Source organism: Myotis nattereri (genome assembly GCF_964212035.1).
Source record: "Myotis nattereri genome assembly, chromosome: 4".
NCBI classification, from domain to species: Eukaryota; Metazoa; Chordata; class Mammalia; order Chiroptera; family Vespertilionidae; genus Myotis; species Myotis nattereri.
This window is the reverse complement of record NC_138079.1, coordinates 19358939-19383557: the sequence shown is the minus strand read 5'-3', so window position 1 is coordinate 19383557 and position 24619 is coordinate 19358939. Positions and strand designations below refer to the sequence as shown.

The window sequence follows — 24619 nt, the reverse complement described above, 5'->3', positions numbered from 1 at the left end:
AACATCAATAATGAGAGAGAATTAATGATTGGCTGCCTCCTGCACGACCCCCACTGGGGATGGAGCCACAACCCAGGAATCAAATTGTGAGCGCCTGGTTCATAGGTAGGTGCTCAACCACTGAGCCCCTCTTGCCAAGCTGTAGCCAATTTTGAAGGTGCATTTGAGGTTAGTGATCAAAATTGATTCCTCAGTCTAGCTGGCCTGGCTCAGTGGTTGAGTGTTGACCTATGAACCCTGAGATCACAGTTCGATTCCAGGTCGGGGCACATGCCCAGGTTGCAGGTTTTGGCTCATAGATCTATGCTCAACCAAGGAGCGATGCTGGGCTGAACCCCTTCCTTTTAATCACAGGGTTGGGTCTCTTTGTAACTAGTCCTCATCCTTATGTATGATGTAAAAGTCACCTTGCTAACATAACTAAAGAAACCTTTCTAGCTCTCATAGGATTTTAGGAACTCTGTACCAAAATATATAATAACATGTTATTATAGATCACATTACACTCCCCTACTAGACTAGAAATGCCATCAGAGCAAACACAATCTTTTTTGTTTGTTTGTTTGAGTTTTCTTTATCATTCCATGGAGAAGGCTATTAAAAATTGTAGTTGAATCAAATATGAGTCATCTGAATTATTGGAAGATTTAGCAATTAATCTACTATCCAAAGAATCTAAAAAGATCAAGGCAATATCTATCCCTAAATTTTTGTGTTGCGTTTAGCATCTCAGAATTTAATAAAGAATATAATTTCTCATTGCTCTGAGAAAAGAAATATTGCTATCATTAAATAGAATTTATAGAACTTAATCCATTAATATGCTGGAGATTGTGCACATGGTAATTCATATTCATGTACATGTTTAATTAAAATCTAGTCTGGGAAATTATAACCTTTATAAAGGTGAAGTGATTTAGCCAATACAGTAAAACTCTTGATGCAAATACTTGACACTTCCACAGATTTGTTCATCTCAGATTCATTCTATGAGCTGGAGTGGAGTTCTCTCCCATTACTGAGTCATTCCATTCACTGTATGTTTAGTATGCTTGACTAAAATACAGCTTGAATCCAACTTCTTAAAAATCAGACTCATTCTTCCTTGTGGATTATTTTTCTATTACTTTAATTCAGGCTTATTGAAAACACACAAAGCTTCAGGCTTTCAAGAAAATAGAGGGTATAATATGTTCTTCAACCAACAATATATTTTTATTCTTGAAACCTTCAATTTTCAACATATGGGAAAGTGTTTCAGTTAAAATTAGCATGACTGTTCAGAACTTTTTAACACCTCCCTTTCTTTCATCTCCATTCCCCTATAGACAGTTTCCTGTTGATTATTATCATTCCTATAGGAAAATATTATAATACTAGATGCCCAGTGCATAAAATTTGTGCATGGGGAGGGTCCTTAGGCCTGGCCTGTGATCAGGACTCCCTGCACCCCCCCCCCCTTCCTTCCCTCACCACCACTTCAGTGGGTGGGCAGCAAGCCAATCAGGGCCTGCTGGCCAGGTGGACAGACGGGGGATGGGAGGTTGGCGGCTGGCCCCGAAGAGAAAGTTGGCCCTCACCTCCCCTGGAAAAGGGGCCACATCTGCCGCCACCCACCCCAGTTCTCCATCCCAGTCTGAGGACCAGCCCAATCAGGAGATCAGGGTCTGCTGGTGGGGACGGACTGAGGGACTGCGGGAGGTTGGCTGGCAAGTGGGGAGGGACCGCATGAGGTTCAATCTGGCGATTGGGGCCTGCTGGCCAGAGGAGAAAGACCTTGCAAGGTTGGCCAGATCGGGGAGGTTGGCTATGGGAGCACACTGACCACCAGGGGGCATATCCTGCCCTCTTGTGGTCAGTGCATGTCTTAGCAAACAGTTGTTCTGGTTGTTCCAGTTATTCTGGTCGTTTAGGCTTTTATATATATAGCTAGAGAGATATCTATAAAAATACTATTTAAAAAATAACTAGCAATATTAGATATTACTGAATTTTATTGCATGCTACTTTTTAAACACAAATCTACAAGTTAGGTAGGTATAATAATAAAAATTATAATAAAATTATACTTGTTATTATTTTCCCAATTTTACAGATTAGGAGAAGAAAGATTAAGTATTTTGCCTAAAGACAAATAGCTAATAAGAGATTATAACAGGTATACATACCATTTATACAAAGTTACTTTTTACTCATAAAGATACATTTTTGCTTTTATTTCCTGATTAATTTTTTGAGGATAAGGTGAAATCATTTCATGTGATGTTATATTTGCTTTAGTAATTAAGCCAAAAATATCAACAAAGCAGCTTTTTTCTATGTAATTAGATGGTAAATCTCAGACACACACTTGCAAACATGGAGGATCACTATCAGAAACAGCTAATGCCTGAATTCAATCACTGAATCAACAGTTTGTGGTAATATGCATTTATTTTCTAAAGTTTAATAAAAATGTTGTATTTCAAATAATTGTTTATTTAGGTGGTCTCAATATATATTTTTGAGTTCTTAACAATGTTTAACATTCTTAATAATTTGAAATAATTTCTAATTATACATTACAATACTTCTAGAACTCTAATATTTTTAAATACATTTTTATTGATTTCAGAGAGGACAGGAAAGGGAGCTATAGAGAGAGAATCATTGACTTGCTGCCTCCTGCACACCGCACACTGAGGATCAAGCCTGCAACCCAGGCATGTGCAATGACTGGGAATTGAACTGTGACCTTCTGCTTTATAGGTAGAAGCTCAACCACTTATTCACGTAGGCCAGGCAAAACTCTAGTATTTTAAAATACTATTTACCTCCAAATTAGTTACGTGTCTTATAGATAATTTTTAAGTGGAGCTGAACATTAACTTTTCATATATTGCTTTTGAGTAATTTTAGAATAGTTACTATATAAGCATAAAATAAAATGTATGTCAAAAGATAATTTGTAATAGATTATTTTGTCTTTTTATATGCTATTCTTATCACTGAAAGTTTTTACAGTACTATATAATTAATTCACTTAAATTATGTTTTAGATTCTACAATCTTTATTTCTTAGTGAATTATAACATTAATTTATATTTTGTTAAGTAAATATATCTATTTTGGTACTTTTATCAAGACTTTAAAATTCCTTCAAGGGAAAAAAGAGGGACTATAATGTATATGTATTGTCCTTAGGTATCAATGCATGCCCTTGACATACACACACACACACACACACACACACACAGTGAGTCATAAAAATTGAAGTGTGATTTTTTAAAACAGCATGAATACTGAGAGGATACTTACTTAGCCTATAACTGAGTAACAGATACCTTTACTTTGGAATAAACATGGAATAGAATTTGTAAGATGGTACATAATTTCTTTATTAAATTTCAACTTAGTTTACTACATGCAATTTTCTCCTTCTCCACAGGAACAGGGTTATTTTGTTAAGCATAGCATGTATATTTGATGAATATGTAAGTACACATTTTGATTGAGTCTGTGAACAATTTCTTGTCACCTGTTTTATTTCTTAATGTGTGTTGCACAGGTAGCGCCATTAAAATATTTCATATGCGTCAAAAGTAGGGCGCCCAGAAGATGTTGGCAGTGTAATTACATAGTACATCATAAGTGGTCCGACTTTGGCACAGGGGAAGATTACTTCGGTTTTGAATTAATCTGAATGACCCCGGCTTTATTGCTGTTGAGTTTCTAGAAATGATAAAATGTCAAGTCATCGGAAATAAAACGACAGAACCTAAACAATCTGACATGACTAATGCACAGTTTCTCTGCCTTGTTCCATATTCTGTAGATGTTTTATCAACTACAATATTTTATTGAGAAATTCTTATCTTAATAAATGTGTCTTCCACCTTCCTGAAATGTATTTCTGTTATGTAAAGAACAGAAAGTACAGTGCTCTGTATATGTGTGTCTTATGTACACTGAAACCCCAATGCATGTAAAAGATGTAGGTGTTGAATCACTGTTTTACTTCTCTTATATCTTCATTTTGGTAGGGCATGTTATTGGAACACTATGGAATCAAAATTTATTTGGACAATGCCACCACTTCAATTTAGCATGTCTTCCAATGCCATTATGAAATTGTCAGGCATATTGTGTGCTCGCAACTTAAACAACAACAACAACAAAAGCCTACTGCTGAACTTCTAGTGATAGAATACCAAAATAAATAGTTGTCTTCACATTTATTTTTATTGGCCTTATAAAATGTGCTTTTGCAAAACATCAAGTTCATATCTCAGCATATTGTCTTGGAAAGGTGGGACACTCTTTCGTCCATAATGTGTATTATCTAATGTTCTTCTGGTTACCTTTCAGAGTTTTTAAAATTCTTCTGACATTGGAGGCTCTCGATTCTGGCTGAACTCTTCACCTTCGCTAACCATAATTCCTAAGTGATGACACCAGACAAGATTATCTCCCTTGACTTTTGATTCTTTTATTTTTGCTTTTAAATGTCCTCATAGAAAGCTAACTCATAAACCTAACATGTAACTTGAAATTCTTCCCCTTGATCAGATAGAGTAAATATCCATGATTTTTTAAAGTTAGATGCCCCTATTTTTCTAAAGATTCCATTCAACACCACAACCACACCTCTTCCCCTCTCCAGGGGGGCATCACCATCACTACCCAGTTCTGCTGGTGGCTGTGTTTGAAATCTGGAAACCATTAGACATGACAGCTCTCTATCTCTCTCAGCTATCTACCTGCCAGCTATGTCTTTGATAATTATTCCATCATAAGCCTCCTAATTATATATCCTGTTGGAGGAGGATTTACAATCCATTATTCAACATAGAACTCAGTTGCTCCATTTTATTAGCAAAATATAAGTCTTTCCCTAACAAGTATTAATGTACCTTGAGATTAGACCATGACCATTCATATTATAGATTCAAGGTTTTTAGTGTTTCTTCTGGTTCTTTATCACCATCACAAACTGAGAGGCAAAGGATGTGGAGACCCTTTTGATAAACCATATTTCTGTTTAATAGACATTAAGAAAAGAAGGCCCAGCCAGCATGGCTCAGTGGTTGAGCATAGACCTACGAAACCAGAGGTCACAGTTCAATTCTAGGTCAGGGCACATGCCAGGTTTGTGGGCTCCATCCCCAGGGTGGGATGTGCAGGAGGCAGCCAATCAATGACTCTCTCATCATTGATGTTTCTATCTCTCTCTATCTCTCCACTCCTCTCTGAAATCAATTTTAAAAAAAGGAAGAAAAAGGGATAACAAAAATAGCCCACATATTTATGCCTAGTCTTTTATATTTGGAATTTGACCCTGAAAAGTTTAGTACAATTTAAAATAATGGTGTCAAACACTTTTTTGGAACATTAAACAGGAATTCGTGCATTCTCACATTTGCTAATATCGCAGGAGTGCTTCTATAGGATCAGGGTTCGATATGGCTATTGAAAATACCTACGCTCGATAGAAAGTTGGTTGCAAAAGTCACATGAGGTATTACTTATGTAATCATGGTTATTTAAACTAAGAAAAATTCCTTTTGAATATCTTCAGTCTTCTTGTAGACAACGTAAAATATGATTTATTCTTTCTCTTTGCTCTGCTTGCCTCAAGTTCAAACCCTACTTTAATCCTCAGACACTGAGCGTCTCTATAGGACAGCCACAGTATTAAGTGTTTAGGGAATAAAACCTAATAAAATATAAGCCTAGCCTATGAGAAGTGTCCAGTTTGATTAATATAACTTCTTACACCGAAATTATTTTATAATGTTTATAATAACACTTTATTATTGCCACGTGGAGTATTTTTATTTATTTATACTTATTTGTTTGTTTATTTCTTAAATTTGTTCTTCATATATTCATTCTCTGGAGGCTGGCATACTATTAAATAATTATTAAATTAATTAGTTAATTAAAAAAGTATTTTATACCACTGTAAAATGGTAAAATGTACTTTCTGTCCTTCACATGGAACTAAAGACGTTTTAGGTAAATATTTCTCTCTCTTGAGACTAAATATATTGCATGCCCCACTGAGATTATGTGCATTGGAAAAATAAGGCTAATTTTAACATTGTAAGAGCAACTGGTGTGTATCTTTTTTTGAGGGGAAGGGCAGATGCCAAATTTTAAGGGCTACCAGGTCTAGTGAAATGACCAAATGTTGAAACTGATTGTGAAAGAACTATAAGGCCAATAAAAATAACTGGGAAGAAAAAAAGAAACTATTTTTCAGACTCTCCATAAACTGTTGATTGTTTCTTTTTCCCTTATTTTGATTTGAACAGACTGCTATTTAATTCATTAATACCTACTTTGATAAGATGTCAGTGAAATAGCTTATACTATATTTTTCTTCATGTTATATCTTACAAAATTTTGAAAAGTCTTTTAAATAATATACATGTTTTCATTTTTGTGGGACATTATAATTTTTATGATTCTGGTATATTTTATATAGGTAGGGATTTTTCTAGGTTTTCTGACTCAGTATGAAGTTAATTGTAATGTCAGTGCTCCATCTGGTGGTAAAAATATAAGCATTTTATTTGATTTGATTTTTTATGCTAAAAATATGGGAGCTAGAACTTTATATCCTAATTTTAAAAGTTTGTAAAAGTGATTAGCAGATACCCAGTACAGATTTAGTAAACATAAGTTGAATATTAGTCTATAATATACTCTACTTAAGTCCATCATAGATTAAAATGTGGAATGCAGTTACCTAGATATATAATCATTTTACATGCCATTTTTAGTTTAATGATTTATCCTAACTGAGTAAGTAGTCTATCTAATTATATATTTATATTATTTTATATACATTGCATATTTATGCTAGAAAACATAACCTTTGTTTTCTATAAATATTTAAATATATGTATATCTTCTATCATCTATATAATATACCCTGCATTCTTTTGTATTAATTACAATTTAATTTCATGGATGTTACCACCTTCACATTAATATTAGGTACCTTAGATGCTGTTAATATGTAAAATATTTCCTCACACTAACTTTAACACACACTACTATTTATAATACCCAATTAAAATTCTAGGAAAGGATCAATTATTCCTAATTATAATCCTTAACTTGACAGCTTATTGCCTTTCATTTTTTACAAATATGCTTTAAATTTGATTTACTTCCTATAAATAAATCCTATAGTGTATATTTTTCCAGCCTAGGAATCTTATTGCATACTTTACTAACTCTACTGTCAACACAATTCCTATGTCTCACCAGGCATCTTCCATCTGAAGGTTCCTGAATCTTCTCCTATTGGCTCAGCTATTGGAAGAATAAGAGCTGTGGATCCTGACTTTGGACAAAATGCAGAAATTGAATACAATATTGTCCCAGGAGATGGGGGAAATTTGTTTGACATCGTCACAGATGAGGATACACAAGAAGGAATCATCAAGTTAAAAAAGGTACATAGACAAGTTTTTAGACAGTTGACCACTCGATCATCATTAAAGAACAGAAAGACTAAAACTTGAGAATGACAGCAATTTTAATTTTCCTTCAGTTAGCAATATTTCAATTTTTTTAAAAAAGACCAGTTGTTTATAAAACATTCACTCCCACTTGCACTTTTTATCTGTGATTCAACAGGTATATATTTCTGTTGAAACAATCAGGCCTATTAATTTGATTAAATCATTAAAATGTCTACCAGAGTTTAATTGATTTTCAATTTTTATTGTTACAATTGTAGATTAAAAATTAATGTAACAATAGGATGTACAAGGAAACTTTATCACCACCAGGCTTGGTCTTGCCCCTTTTACGACTTTTCTGAGAATATAAACATCTAACTCACACACTGTTGGTGAGCGTCGTTGATATCATAGTGGAGGAATCCTGATGTGGGCAAGCTCTACTACTGGAGGAGTGAAAGAAGTGAGAACAATAAACAAATTAAAAAGCTCTGTCAACAGTGCTAAATTCAGGTTTGAACAACTTAAAGCAGGGTGAAGGGATAACCAACATAGTGGAGGGTGTTGGCAATCTCATAATGGCCAGAAAAGGCTTCTTTATTAGGGTGAAACTGAAGTAGAGACAAGCAGTATGGTTTTCTTGTTACTGATTAAGAAATTTAGGCAATTAAGTAGTAGGAGGAATACTTAAATTAAGTAAGAGGACAAATCAGTATCTTGTGTGATTTCTCAAATAGTTCCATATCACTTCTACAGAAGGTATTTATTGGGAACTAATAAGTAACGATATCATGTTTAAGATAAAGAATGCTGAAATAATAGCCTATTTATTTTAAAATAATAAAACTTTTAGGAAATAAAAAACAACTCTTATTGTCTTGATGTTACTTGGCGTTATTACTTCATTTTAAATAAACATAGCTGTGATCCCACTGAATCCAACAAAGAATTGTTTTCTTTTTTCATAAAAACATTAGATAAGCCCAGCCAGTGTGGCTCAGTGGTTGAGGGTTGACTCATGAACCAAGAGGTCATGGTTCAATTCCCGGTCAGGTCGCCTACCACGGTTGCGGGCTCTATTCCCATTGTAGGTCGTGGAGGAGGCAGCTGGTCAATGATTCTATCTCATCATTGATGTTTCTATCTCTCTACCTCCCTTCCTCTCTGAAATCAAATCAATAAAAATATATTTAAAAAACAAACAAATAAAAACATAAGAGATAAAGCACTTTACTCTTCGCCAGGACTCTAATAAGTAGGTTACGCTCTCAACTGATCCCATTGGACATTTTTATTTTCCTTATGCCCTGTTAGACACTAAAACTTGTTTCTTTCTGTGGTCTTACATGGCATGAAAGTGAGTTCACATGATTTGGTAGCAGAGCACCATCATGTGGTTAATTTTTTATATATAGGCAGATATACACCTGAATTTAAATTTAAAATACTCTTCTTTTTAGCTAGTCTGTCATGCAGAATTCCAAAGAAAATTAAGTGGTGTTTATTATTTGTTTCTGCAAACAATATGTTCTTGTTTTTTAAAAGCTTTGTCTTCATCCTTTTTTTTTTTTTAGCATCTGCCTAACTTCCTCATTCAGTCTCATCAACTCTAAATTAGCCCCAAATTGACATAACGGAGGCAGATTAGCTGCTGCCTTGTAGACATTTCTGTGTGTTGCATAGTCTTTTCAAACTCAAAATGTCTAAAGCTGAATTCCCTCTCTTCTCCCAACACCAGCACACATGCTTATGTTTTCTTCTACCTGGGTAAGGCCCCACCTCCTCTCCAGTTCCTTAAACCAGAAATCAAGGGTTTTTCTTATGCTGCTTCCATTGCCATTGACCTCCCTTGCAAAGTAAAACATGACCCAGCCACTGACTTCTCCTGACTAGGGTTAATATTTCCTTCATGGGTTAAGCTACCTCCTCATTACTCCTTTCCACCACTGTCATGCTATTCTCTGAGCCTTATATCTTACCTTCATCCGACTGGTTGAGAGTCGATTCTTCTCTTTGTGGCTTTAAGACTGAAGTCCGCATGTTTTTGCTAGCTACTGGCCAAGGTTCAGTTTCATTTCCTAGAGGCACCCCTTAAGCAGTTGCCAGGAGGACTCCTACACTCACAAGTTTACTCACAGGCCTAGAAAACCCCTTGTAGTGTGCCTTTCTTTTATAACTTCACATGATTAGATCAGAGTTTTCAAGTAAAGTCTCCCTTTTTATTAACTCAACATCCAGTAAGAATCTGAATTATATTTGCATAATTATTTTTTTCCATAAAACAGCAAATATATGGGGTGATATCCCATTCAATTCACAGGCCTCTTGCACACTCAAGGACACGGGATTATACAAAAGTACAGGTCATTGGGACAGGGATCTTATGGATATCTTGGAATTCTGTCTAAGCCCCTGTTTTTCCAATTCCTCAAAATATAACTCTAGCTTTGCATTTCCACTCAACATCATCTAGAAACATGATGAATTCTGGAAGAGCTCAGGAAGTTATTCTCTTGTATTTGACATTGAGAAAATTAGCTCACCTTTATAAATATAGAGTTCTGTCTTAGAATTTTATTTTATTTTTCTAGCAAATGAAATCCTGGCTGTTCTATTTTTATTTCAGATATCAGAGTCTTTGTTGATTGTAAAGTAGATGAATTTCATTCCTTGACACCACCCCATGTCTCCCTCCACACAAAGTGGAGGGTACTCAGTGATATGGGCTGGATAAAGTCACCTAGAGAGAGATCAGTGTTGTGTGTCTTTGTTCTTTCTGAACTGCGCAGTTTTTATAAAGTGGCGTTGCCTAAGGGTCAGGGTCATGAAGAAGGAAGGCCTTCTAGGATATTACTGTAGCATTTCTTCTATGGTTTCTTTAGTTCTTTGATCATTTCAGGATATCAGTGTTCAGTTGTAAAAAAATGAAAATAAAAACATGTATGCACAGAAAGTTTCTTTCATCTCGCTGTGTCTCTCCCTGACCACCAAGTGTTTGCCTGCTGTGATAGGTAAAGAGATCTTAAAAGGCATAGACTGTGTCTGATTCCCTTTAAAAATGGAGGAAAGGTATGAGAATTCTCCCTTCATTTCTAGGCTTGAAATGGACTTTAAAGTGGAGAGTCAAGCCTAGCTGTTGTGGCTCAGTGGATGAGTGCCGACCTATGAACCTAGAGGTCACAACAGTTCAATTCCTGCCCGCCCACCCCAAATTACACACACTTAGGATAGAGCACATGCACCCCACCACACACACACACTCAGGATAGAGTACATGCCTAAGTTGTGGATTCAACAACCCCCAATAGGGGATGTACAGGAGGCAGCTAATCAATGATTTTCTCTCATCAGTGATGTTTCTATCTCTCTTTCCCTTTTCCTCCCTCTCTGAAATCAATAAAAATATATTAAAGTGAAGAGTCAAATCCATCAGATAGCTGTGGAATTTTAAACAAATTGGTAAATAAAACTGAGGACTTATCTGGAAAAAGTTGCCTAATCATATAGATAATTAGAGGCATTTCAATCTCTAGGAAAAAATAGAGAGCGTAATGAGGAACAATTGGTAATAACTCCTGCATTCTAGGATAAAAGTTAATTCTGGGACATAAAAAAGGAAGTAGAAACCAGGGCAGCTCAAAAAAATTTCTAGGCAAAAGGACTCAAGGTGATAAAGTCAAAATAGTCTTACCCTAGAAGTTAGGAATCATTATAACAGAAAAATCATGTTGTTTACATTCACTGACCATATAGAGCTAACAAAAACAAATATACCTTTCTATGTTCTTTACTTTGGATTACTTAGTACTCTGTCTTATACATCCATCTGTCTCAGATATCTTTTAACTCATCAGATTTCCCCAAAAAACTTCAAATGACATGGAACTTAGTACTTCTTCTAATTCATTCTTTAAACAAGATAACATGTTTTTCTCTGAGTTTGTTGAATACAAAGAGAGAGCAAATCTTAATTGTCATTGTATCTTACTGTCCTCAAGATGGCTAGGTGACCACCACATAGGCCATTAATATTTTAAAATTAATTAAATTTGAATGGTTAAACATTTCTTACTTTTTGAAATCTGAAGTTACCATTTTAATAACTTAAATAGTTACCCTATATAATAAAAGCCTAATATGCTAAGTGTCCAGTCGTCTGGTTGTCCATTCAACCAATCAAAGCATAATATGCTAATGATATGCTAAGGACACTCAACTGCTCACTATGATGTGCACTGACCACTAGGGGGCAGACGCCCCGACTGGTAGATTAGCTTGCTGCTGGGGTCCAGCTGATCAGGACTGAGTGAGAAGGGCCAGACACACCCTGGAGCCCTCCCGCAGCCCCTCCCTGGCTGGCCAACCTCCCATGTCCCTCTCTGGCCCCAATCGTGCACTGATGGGGTCCCTCAGCCTGGCCTGCACCCTCTCGCAATCTGGGACCCCTTAGGGAATGTCGGAGAGCCAGTTACAGCCTGATTCCAGCAGGCCAGGCCGAGGGACCCCACTGGTGCATGACTTCATGCACCAGGCCTCTAGTTAATTCTATAAGAAACTAATAAATAGAATAAGCCTACCTGATTTAACATGATAGCTTTTCAATGTGTGAAAATATATGCCCTGTCTTGCTTTGATCTTCTTCATTCTGGGCTAAACATTTCCAGTTGTATTTGTGGCAGTTTCATGTTTTTCTCCTGAATAATGTTTTGCAATCTGTTTTGCAAATATGAGTTTCATAAGTTGCTACCTTTAACAAAAGAAGGTGTTGGCCAATCAAAACAAAAACCATGGCATGTGAGTATGACATTCCTTACTTTTATTGGCTTCAAGATAAATCTAGATCCCAAACAGGAAAGAGATGGAAATGGAAGAAAATTGATATAATATGTAAATAGTTATGAGGTAAGCAACTAAAAATATCTTAAAAAGTAAAAGAAAGCATTAAATATAAAGCGGATAAAATATGAATAAAATATGAATGAATAAAATAAAACAAAGGGAATAATTATAGGAAAAATAAACAGATCCTGAATAAAAATTTCTGTGAAAAAAACAATGTCAAGTCCAAGAGGAATTGCCATTTGGTATAATAACCTTCATGGAATTGTGAGAGTTTTTGAAGATTTCACAGTAATTTTTAGATTTTCCTTTTCCATCCTTAGAGAAAACACATAAAACAACAATCTTGTCCTTGAAAGAGAAAAATAGACTTCCTTTATTTCCCCCAGGAGTACTGAGGCAACGAACAGATGGGTCCACACAGCAATTAGCAAGTCTAGCAAGTCCTAGGAGTCATGTTAGAAGGAATTAATTTAGAAAGTGAAAGTTTTAAAGGTCCCAGTAAATCTTGAAGTTAATGTTAATTTCACATTGTCTTAACTTTTCATAGGTGGTCAGGAGTCAGATTCATTGACCTTAACGTTTTCATTTATATAAAATTCCACAGCAACACCATATTTCTAGAATAAAATATGTTCAGTTATTGGGAGCATAAAACTAATATTCAGGAAAAAAGTGAATATAGGCAGTAATAAAGTTAAAATAGAGAATCAGTGACAAATGACTTCCTAATATATTTCACAGTTCTCTTTCATTTGATTATATATGTTCAAAAGCTTAATTATTGGTAAAAAACATTTTGACAATGCCTAATAATTCTAGGGTCTAATAATTATATATTCAATGCTGAGAAAACAAAAGACTAAAACTATTTTCATAATTAACACTGTGCAAGTTTTGTAAATCTTGATACAGTCCTTTTTTAGTGAAAAGATCTACACATTTAAAAGTGTTTAATATAAAATTATATTTTTGTCAAAATAGGAAAAAATAGTCCAAGAAAAAGAGACATACATTGTTATACCAAGTTTTTAAGTGGGATCTAAAGAGTATCTTTAATTACCCAGTTTCAATTTTGTGTTATAATTACTGCTAACTTCCACTAGATGTCAGCATTGTATAAGAGCAGAAAACAGTTCCCTTAAAAGTTGCTCTTTTGCTGTTTTAACCGCTCAGATAAAATGAACAAACCCTACTTAGCATGGATGTGAACGTATATGTCATTATTTATGTGTGCAACTGGTTATCTTTACAAGTTACCCAGCATCTTCTACAATGTGGGGGTGATTCTTTTCTTGAAACATCCCCTTACCCATTAAGTGTCAAGGACAATGAATTATTGAAAACAGTACAATTTGTATTTGCTTGCAAACGATCTGAAGCCTTGTTCACCATCTCTGAGCCTTTTATGTGAACGCACCTCCTCACATTTGGTTTCTCCTCGCTATAGCCATTGGATTTTGAAACAAAGAAGGCGTATACTTTTAAAGTGGAAGCCTCCAACCTTCACCTTGACCACCGGTTTCACTCCGCGGGCCCCTTCAAAGACACGGCCACCGTGAAGATCAGCGTGCTGGACGTGGAGGAGCCGCCGGTCTTCAGCAAGCCGCTCTACACCATGGAGGTTTATGAAGACACCCCCGTTGGCACCATCATTGGCGCCGTCACTGCACAAGACCTCGATGTGGGCAGTAGTGCTGTTAGGTAAGATAAAAAGCCTTTTTTTTTTTTTTCTGCAGAAAAAGAAATAAAAGCATTTAAAAAATACTTTGTCCAAACCTACAGGGAAATATAGTGGCTTCTCATTGATATTAGTGGAAAAGCCATAGGATTTGAACAAAAACCTCTGACAATAAATCCTTGCAATGGCATTTAATAGTGGTGTGATGTTGGACATGCCACTCAAGCTAACCGATCTCAACTTTCATCTCTAAAAGGGATTTAATAATACAACCTCAAAGGTTGATTCTTGTGATTAATGATAGGATGTTTTACAGTGCCTGGAATATAATAGGCATTGAATACATTTTTCTAATGTCTCTGCCTTTCACCCAAAGTCGTGTTTGAAAAACATTTGCAATCTGCAGTTCCTTTTCTCGCTGTCACAATTGTGTCTGCTGATGGAAGCACAGTTGGGGTCAGCCCTTGGATAAGTTGAATTATGGAATTTCTCAAAAACCAGACTTTGCCAGGAGCTTCTATTGACATACAGCTGTAGGGTAGTGAGTCAACAAAGCCATCAATGGAGTAAGAAAGTGTAAAAATCTCTCTCCCCATCCCCTCAAACCCATAAATTCCACATGCACTACTGAAACCTGGTGGGGTTTACCCATTTCCTCACTCATACATTGATCCTGCAATGTATTTTGAGACTTTTTCTAATTCAACTTTGCTTCTTATCTACCTTTAAAGTCCTTGCCACATGCCCACATACCACCTGCCTACACATAATATACAAGACCATACCAAAGAAGCATTAAGTAGGCTTTTATAAAAAAACTAGAGGCCCGGTGCACAAAAATTTGTGCACTCGGAGGGGACGGGGGTCCCTCAGCCTGGCCGGTGCCCTCTCTCAGTCTGGGACCCCTCGGGAGATAACGACCTGCTGGCTTAGGCCTGCTCCTGGGTGGCAGAGGGCAGGCCCAATCCCTAGGTGCAGCCCTTGGTCGGGCTCAGAGCAGGGCCGATTTGGGGGTTGGGGCACCACCCCCTGTCACACCCAAGACAGGGTCGATGGGGAGGTTGCGGCGCCACCCCCTGTCATGCACAGAGCAGGGCCCATCAGGGGGGTTGGGGCTCCGTACCCTTTCACACCCAGAGCAGGGCCGATCAGTGGGTTGAGGAGCTCCCCCCTGTCACGCACAGAGCAGAGCCCATCAGGGGGTTGGGGAGCTCCCCCGTCACTCACAGAGCAGGGCCAATAGGGGAGTTGGGGCACCGCCCCCTGTCACACACAGAGCAGGGCGGATCAGGGGGTTGGTGTGCCACCACTGTCATACTCAGGGCAGGGCCGATGGGTGGGGGTTGGGGCACCGCCCCCGTCACACACAGAGCCGCAGGGCGATCAGGGGGTTGGGGAGCTCCCCCCTGTCATGCACAGAGCAGAGCCGATCAGGGGGTTGGGGCACCTTCCCCTGTCACGAACAGAGCAGGGCAGATAGGGAGGTTGTGGCCCCAACCCCTGTCACACACAGAGCCGCAAGTCGATCAGGAGGTTTGGGCACTGCCCCCTGTCACGCTGATCCCAGCGCTGGGAGGCCTCGCAGCTCCGCTGATCCCGGTGTTGGGAGGCATATTACCCTTTTACTATATAGGATAGAGGCCTGGTGCACGTGTGGGGTCTGGCTGGTTTGCCCTGAAGGGTGTCCTGGATCAGGGTGGGGGTCCCGCTTGGGTGCCTGGCCAGCCTGGGTGAGAGGATGATGGCTCTTTGCATCTGGTCACACACCCTTTAGGGTGGGGGTCCCCACTGGGGTGCCTGGCCAACCTGGGTGAGGGGCTGAGGGCTGTTTTCAGGCTTGTGGGTGACTGAAGCTCTCAACCTGTCCTTTTTTCCTTTTTTTAAAATTCTGGGCCAGCTTTACCTCCGAGGCTCGGCTCCAGCTATGAGACCTCCGCTGCTGAAAGCAGGTTTCTGGCCTTTGTTTACCTTCTGTATTTGAAACAATGTTGCAGTCCTGCTGGCTGAAGCCCGGGGTTTTGTTTAGCTTCTATATTTGTTACAATGTTGCTTAGAGTGCAGCTGAGAGGCCGGCAAGGCAGGCAGGGAAGCTTGGCTTCCTCCGTCACTGAAGCAAGCAAGCCTCCCTGTTCGTGTCAACTGCCTGGCTGCAGGACGCCATCTTGGTTGGTAGTTAATTTGCATATTTCCCTGATTAGCCAATGGGAAGGGTAGCGGTCTTATGCTAATTACCATGTTTCTCTTTTATTAGATAGGATACTTATGTTTTTAAAATCTTTATTTTTGAAAGTATTACATAAAAATGCAAAACACTACTCTATTATTATAGGGAAAATATACGGACATATATAGAATAAGATTTTATGCCATGGGGTAATTATTGATTTTAAAAAATGGATTAACCATAAAGCCATAGCCTCAACATATTCATAGCATATAGGAAAATCTCAGGAAATGTCTTGAGAGTGTGTAAGATCTGCTCTTTGTATTCATCTGAATCCATCCTCCAGAGTGGCTCAAATATGTTCCTTCTTGAAGCATATCTGTCTGTGATCAGAAGAGAACCCTAAAGAAAACATTTGTTTTGGGGAAAGGGAAGCAAATAGCAATTGCTGAGTGCCCTACATGTCAAGTCGAATGCTGGCTAATTTACTCATTGGGTTCAAGTTGTTGTTCTACACGTCCATATACCAACATGATTCACTTCCAGTTAAATGTCAGGAAACTATATTTATTACCAGCGTCTGTAGGGGCATTCTCAAGAATCTGCCATGTTAGTAGTTGTTATATACTAAGTCATTCATCAATCTTGTTCCTGAAGCCCCTGTTGATAATTATGAAAGCAGGAAATGTCCAGTAAGTACATTTACAGGTACTTTCAAGAATATAAACAGCTGCAGAAGAAATATTGAAGGTTGTAAAGGAAGTAATATGAAAGTAAATAAATATGGATTGAAACTCTCTATAGTGCTATAAATGAGGAGACTCTTGGGACATAGTGGACACATTATCTTGGAGAACATGCTAGGTTGTTTAAATTTACTGTATGCCCTGTTTTTGAGGACTGATAAAGCATGTTTATATCAAAATATTAATAAATTATGATTTAATTTAATACTTGAAAAGAAAAATCAGAGAGTCTATAAGTAAAAATTTACATTCGGTAAAGATAAGGTGAACATTACTCACTTTCAAATATAGGAAAGTGGTTAGAGTCAAGACCCTCCTGTGAGAAATAAAGGAAAGCTACATTTTAGAGAAACTCTCCATCTATAAATCCATTTTTTTTAATGTCACAGGAGCTAGTGTCTGACAAGTGCTATTTTATGTGAAATAAAGTAGTATCCCCAGTCTTCCTTCTAAAGGGTACTGACTCACTAAAGCTGTAGACACAGATGGATCCCCACGAGGAGTTGTCCAAAGATAAAACTGCCTTTGAGTCAATATGAAAGTTGTCTTTCTTCCATGTCCTTGGAGTAAACAATAAGCTTGAATCATCAGTTGAGGAAACACAGGGTATGAATCATCTTTTCTTGGTCTGAAAACATGTTTGCTGACTTAAGATTGATAGTAAAAATATGTTGTGCAAAATAAGCATCAAAATGTAAAACTACTTGATATATTTAGAGATGGTCTGTTTGTTTCATTTTATTTTGCTTAACTGTCTTTTCACAGGCTTATTTTGTGAGGTGTTTATTTGGGACTCTGCTATTCTATACTACTGAGTACTTACTAATGTAACTATTTTATCATCACTGCACACAGCAAAGAGCCAGAATGCAATGACATTAATCAAGGATTCAAAGAGTTTAGAAGCAGGGTTCAGTTAGTTGTAATGAATCCAAATAGCCCTTCTCTGATCTCTCCTGCCCAGACCTTAATTTCCTTTTTTTCATCTTGTAGAATTTTTACTCAATGTTATTTTGTATTAGTTTCAGGTGTACAGCATAGTAGTTAGAACAATCATATCCTTTACAAAGTGATCCCCCCCCCCCAGTGTTTCAAGTAACCACCTGCATCATACATAGCTATTACAATATTATTGATCATGTTACGTATACTGTACTTTACATCCCAATGACTATTTTGTAACTACCAATTTTTACTTCTTAATTTCTTCACCTCTTTTACCCGGTCCCCGAACGCCTCTTCCCTCTGGCAATCATTAATTCATCCTCTGTGTCTATGAGTCAGTTTCTCTTTTGTTTGTTAGCTCATTTTCTTCTTTAGTTCCCACATATAAATTAAATCATGTGGCATTTGTCTTCCTCTGTCTGACTTATTTTGCTCATCATGATACCTTCTACATCCATCCAGCCATCACATATGGAAAGATTTCATTCTTTTTTATTTTATTTTTATTTATTTATTTATTTTTTTATTGCTTAAAGTATTACAAAGGGTATTACATATGTGTCCTTTTTCCCCCCCGCCCTTGACAGTCCCCTAGACTCCCCTATCCCCCAGTGTCTTATGTCCATTGGTTATGCTTATATGCATGCATACAAGTCCTTTGGTTGATCTCTTACCCCCCTATTCCATTATATATATGTACCACTATCTTTAATCAACTCATCTACCAATGGGCACTTCGGTGGCTTCCATATTTGGGCTATAATTAATGCTGCAATGAACATAGGACTTCATATATTCTCCTGAATTACTGTTTTGGGTTTCTTAAACTTTGCATTTGGAAGGATGTAATATTCAAATATATCTCTAAAGAAAGATAAATATATCAGAATCAAATATTATTAAAATTATGCGTTGTATTTTTATTTCCCTCCAATTGCTTAAGCTTTCCTCATTTATTATTGAGAGGAGTTAGAATCAGGATTAGGCAGACAGGGCAAGAGGTGAAAGGAAGGAGGAAATACGGACGTAACCTTTGGAGCCAGCTAGAACTGTTACAGGATTCCAGGGCAGGACAAACATGGAAACTGCACAGAAATGTTAAAACAAGGCCAAACAGAGTGGGCAATTTGCAGCCAGCTTGTAACTAACAAACCATTATCTTCCCCGACCAAGGACACCCGAGCAAATAGGTAAAAAACAACAACAACAAAAAACCCACAAAACTACCTAATGAGAGAATGCAGAAAGGGAGGGGGGAAGGGGAATGGAAAAAAGGGCCATTTTACCCTCTAAGCAGAGAAGCCAGCAGTCTCGAGGCTTGGCAAGATAAAGTTGCCAGGTGCGTTTCATGAATCCTGGGGAAGCCACAACAAAGTAAATGAAGGGACCTTGAGAACTGATCTGTACCCAGTCAGCAGAGGAGTTTTGAGATCATGGACAGGAGGGTGTATGATGCCTCGGGCCCCCACCCAGCCTGCTCTCCAGATTAGCTGAGAGCCCGTCGGTGCTTCATAAGCCGGATGTACAGGTTCGCTTGCTTTGCTGTTGCTTTTTTTTTCAATAAGAGTGCATGCTTTAATTGTTTTAACAAATTGGCTTTTCACAGTGCAGTCAGGGTCTCACCTATAAATTCCTGTATATGAGAAGACGGGCATCAAGGTTGGGAACAGCCCTTTCCCACTGGCTCAAGGGGCTGTCCTGTCCGGTCACACTTCTCTGATGTCGGTGAGAAGTGCCTATAACAGTATCACCTTTTAACAAATGAATATTTCCTACTGTGACCTGAATCATTATTCCTACATCCTTATAGCTTTAAAGAGTGAGATGTAATATTTTCAGAAAAACTCTACCTTCAGATATGTTTTACAAAATGTGTCTTAGAATTGAGTTGGGTCAAAGTTAGTTTTTCCATGAAATGTGAGAAAGTTATTAGGAAAAAAAAAAATTAAGAGGAATGCTTACCTAATAAAGAGAATAATTTTTAAAAGCATTTCTAAAAACTAATTTATAGAAAGGTAATAAAATTGTACTCTGTCAAGTAGCCTATACAGATTAAGTTAATATTATAATTTTTGATTTCTGTTCAATTGTTAAAACAGGTTTCTTAGCAACAGTTACTACACATACATCTCCAAATTACAGATTTGCTTCATTTTATACAGGTCATGAACACTTTTTTTTGTTTTTTTTTTATTTGAATCTGATATTTCATCTACTCATCAAATAAGTATAATGTAAAGTCTGTATTTAAGGATTTGCTCATGTAAGCAGGTGATTTAGGCCAAACTAGAACTTTCATGTTATACTCTGGTGATTAGTTTTAATTAAAATATCATTCTACCGTAAGATTTAATGTGGACTGTCACAAAACCAATGTACACATTGGTGGTTCACTCTGAGGGTATACACCTTAAAGATTATCTAGACATTTTAGAACTGGGTCATATATTCTCTGAATTGTCCAGGAAATGTAAGGGAGGTTCTACTGTCAGTCCATTGATAATGATCATTTCTTATAAATATCAACTCATTGCTATATTGGGAAAATTATCACAATAAAAATTGGTGGTTGTCTCACATTTACCATTCAGTCAGGCACCGAGATGAGTCACATAAAGGCAGGACATCAGGAAAATGCCAGGACCTAGTCCTAGACCTACAGTCTTGGAGTCTGACCAGCTGTGGGAAGATGCTGAAGATGTACTGCTGAGTGGAAAATGTTCAAATAAGTTTCAGGTAACTCCCGAAAAAGGCAGTGAGCTTTCTGGGGGAATAACATCTGGAGGAAAGAAGGTATCAAACCTCACAAAATGACAGAGGTCAAAATTAGATGCCAGCAAATAGCGAATGAGGTCAGAGCAAAAGCACCACAGTGTGGAATTGGGCTGGATATTGGTGCTCATGGTTTCTGCTTCTGGGGATTGTGTGGGAGCTTTGTGACTCAGGTATTTTAAAGTTGAAGGCTGTGTATGGTCCAACTTGGTTCTAGAACTAAGCAAATATTTGTATGGTAGGAATGTTTTGGGGGAAGATCATACACCATTATTAATAATGTGGACAGAGAGAGAAAGAAAATAATACATATTCCCTCTCTTTCTCTCTCTCTCACACACACAGACACAATTCTATGCCAAAGCACATTTATCTCCTCTCATTTCATCTTTACAAGAACTCACTATTGCACTGTTTGATGGGTATTATTTTCCAAATATTATAGGAGACAAAGAGAACAGGCATTAGGGGGAAATTTCTAACCTGTTTGCTCAAGGTAAGTGAAGGAATTAGTATATCACTCTAGTTCTCTCTGTTCAGAAAGTGAACATCTTTATGTGTTATTTCACTGCCTCTCAATGGTGGTTGATTTATAGAATCAAATTCTATGTCAGTGTTAGACTGAACTAAATACATGAATTTGCTTACTAAAGTTGCAAGATAATTGGATTTGGATTGATATATGTGTAGAAGCATTAAAAAAATAGACACAGCATTTTACGTATACATGAATTTTTTAATGTTTCCAAGAAAAACTTAAAGTTGCAATAAAAAATAACATGTGTACAGTGATTCATTGTACAAAGATATATTTCTTTTTTAATCAGCTTTGTAAATTATAACATTGCTGTAAGTTATAATTAACTAGATGTAAAGTGATTAATTGTCTGAATTTTGTCTGGGATTGAAGAGTTTTCTGGGATTTAGTGTTTTCAGTATGAAAACGAAGGAAGTCCTTAAGAAACCAAAAGTAGATGATTGTCCTAAAGAATACATTCTTAAAACCCTAAATGCATTGCTTTGAAGGAGAAATATTTAGCTCTTAGGTAGGTAGAGAAAATAAAATCTGTGCATTGAACTTAATATAGTATTTAAGTAACAGCATTCAATTTTGAGGTAGATTTTGGCAAGTATAAGGCAGTTTATATACTTTCTGTGCACATGGTTGTCTTTCTTCCCCAAGGCCCTTTGAATTTCCTGAGACTAGCTTTATTCATCTCTGTGTTGCCAAGGATCTGGGATGTTATTTTGCAGACACTTCCCAGTGAAACAAACATAAATGGTGAAAATTATATTTTTAAAATTATTTAAAAATAAAAATCTACCATTTACTGTCCCTGGAAATTTTCTAAAAGCAATAGTAAATGGAAGAAATATTTACTGAAGAAAATCTACTAAAACATTTTAAAAATGGCAGGAGACTTCGGCACATGACACAGGACCTGAGCCCTGCCTCCCACTCCCATCTCCCAACTCAGCTGGATGGAAAACCCACTCTGGCCTGATGTGGTTGAGAAAGCATGACCCCTTTGCCCTCAGCTCCCAAAGAGATGTAACATCTTACCTGCGGGGCAGGGTTTCTCATCCCCCCAACTCTGAGTCTCAGCAGACAAATTCCTGTGAGTGTGGTTGGGAGGAGGGCTGCTCACTTCCCCCACCCAACCCTGCTGGAAGGACACAGGCTCTACCCCTGGCAGGCAGATGATATGGGGCCCAATCACTCACTCCATTTTGCTAGTTCCTGGGAAGCCAAAAGGAGATCACCCTCTGCCTTCACCCATGCCTGGAACAGTGCCTCTGAGAATTTCCCAGGGTTATAAGACGAACATAAGAATAGAAAATTCAGCCTAGCTAGCGTGGCTCAATGGTTGAGCATTGACCTATGAACCAGGAGGTTCATGCAGTTCAATTCCCGGTGAGGGCACATGCCTGGGTTGCAGTGTGGGGCGTGCAGGAGGCAGCCCATCAATGATTCTCTCTCATCATTGATGTTTCTATCTCTTTCTCTCCCTCTCCCTTCCTCTCTGAAATCAATAAATATCTATATTTAAAAAAAGAATAGAGAACTCAGAAGATCTTCTGAAGATACTTGCTTTTCTTTATTTTTGAGCTTTAATAGACATAAAATTATAAATGGCAATAATTATAACAATGTTTTATTGGGCTTTTGAATATATAGATGTAATATAGATAAAATATATGTAAACATATGTATACATATATACTTAATAGAACTTAGCTACATAGAAATAAAATTTCTATATTTGACTAGAATTAAGCTAATATGAATAAAAATACAATGTTAAGCTTTTTATAATAAAACCCAGAGCAGACACTAAGATATTATTGAAATAGGTTATGAAAAAATTATTTTATATTTGTAAAGTGATAATTTATTGGAGTGCTTGGAGTAGAGTATGTTTGTAACGGTCAGAACAAGATTGCTGTTAGAAAAAAGTAATTGAAAAGTATTGTGCCCTAACTGGTTCTGATCAGTGAACAGAGCATTGGCTTGCAGATTGAAGGCTCCGGGTTCCAATACCGTCAAGGGCACATGCCTGAGTTGCAGGCTTGATTCCCAGTAGGGGTGTGCAAGAGGTAGCCAATCAATGTCACTCTCTCATCATTGATGTTTCTATCTCTCTCTCCGCCCTTTCTCTCTGAAATCAATAAAAATATTTAATTAAAAAAAGAAAAGCATTGCATTCCATGCAAAGAAAGGGAGATAGGTTTCATTCTATATGGGTAATAGTAATAGCATCTCAGCATTGACAGGTACTTTCAGAATCTCAAACCATGCTTAAATTTGTTCTGCTCCATCTGAACCAAGCATTTGGTCAATTTTTCATTACTCATGGTGCTTACTGTTCCCTGAGGATACTCATTATGACCTTGAGCAGCTCTGACATGTCTTTGTTACATTTATCTGAATAATTTCTATAGATTCAATGCCCCTGTCTTATCTCTATTCCACTGGAATGTGACAAGTAAATCTAACACCTGCTTTATGTCAGCATCCTTATGAAGTCAAAGGCAGCTGGCATGTCCTTCTGTCTCCTTCTTTCAGCCTGCATATCCCTAGTTATTTCAAGTACTTCTCATAACCCATTGAATCAATCTCTTTATACCCCTTTATACCCTTGTCTCTCAGCAAGATTCTGGTATACAAGGAAATGCTTACAGTCTGGTCACCTTAAAATACACCTGACACTGAACAGGATGCCTTTCCATCACAAAGCCACTCACAACATACCTACATTCCTTCTGATTGGGACAATTTAGACAGGCCAATTCAACTCATATGCACATCTTCCGAGGAGGGGGGGCATGTGTGGAACCCAGAGCACCTAGAGAAAACCCACGCAGACAGGGAGAGAAGTGCAAAATCACCACACATATGGCCCTTGCTGGCATCAATTCTGTTTTCTCATCAATGTTATAACAAAATGGCATGGAGCAAAACAGTGACACTGCCCATTTGTCTATACTGGATATTACCAGTATTTTAAATTTTCACAAATCTTTAAAACACAGTTGAATAATGGAAAAAAATAAAATAAATATAACCACGATAACCATTAAAAGGCCTTAACTTTTAATCCATACCCTAATTATACCCTTTGATAGTGTTCATTGCCCACAGGATCATAGCCCATCTCCTTATTATAACTCATGACTTAAATCACTTACCTTTTTTCAAGTTATTGTGCCTCTCAGATATGTTTCCATAATTCCCAACAACTTGTAGTCAGTTTCCTAACACAAACTCTATGGCTTTGCTAAACTCCTTTTGAAACTTCCTGAAAAACCTTTCTTCCTCTCCTCACTTTGTCTGCCTCACTCTTCTCCTCAAAAATTCCTTTACCATCTTCCAATATCAGCCAAACATCATGTGCAAAAAAGTCTGTCTGTACCAATAGGCTTGAACTGCATGTCTTTTCGTTGCACTCTCTAATGTCTTCTTTGTTCTTTTAGCAGATGTTGAAATCTGTTTATATGTGTCTACCCAACAAGA

At 37.4% G+C, this 24619-nt stretch overlaps 1 protein-coding gene across 3 annotated transcripts in view; it reads left to right on the top strand.

Moving 5' to 3' along the window:
• Positions 1–24619, top strand: part of CDH12 (cadherin 12) — a 728469-nt gene that overhangs the window by 685611 nt on the left and 18239 nt on the right. For all 3 annotated transcript variants that reach the window (XM_081088630.1, XM_081088631.1, XM_081088632.1), the window contains 2 exons: positions 7261–7448; positions 13747–14000. In XM_081088630.1, coding sequence (XP_080944756.1) covers positions 7261–7448; positions 13747–14000 — 442 coding nt within the window. The remainder of the gene's footprint in view (positions 1–7260; positions 7449–13746; positions 14001–24619) is intronic.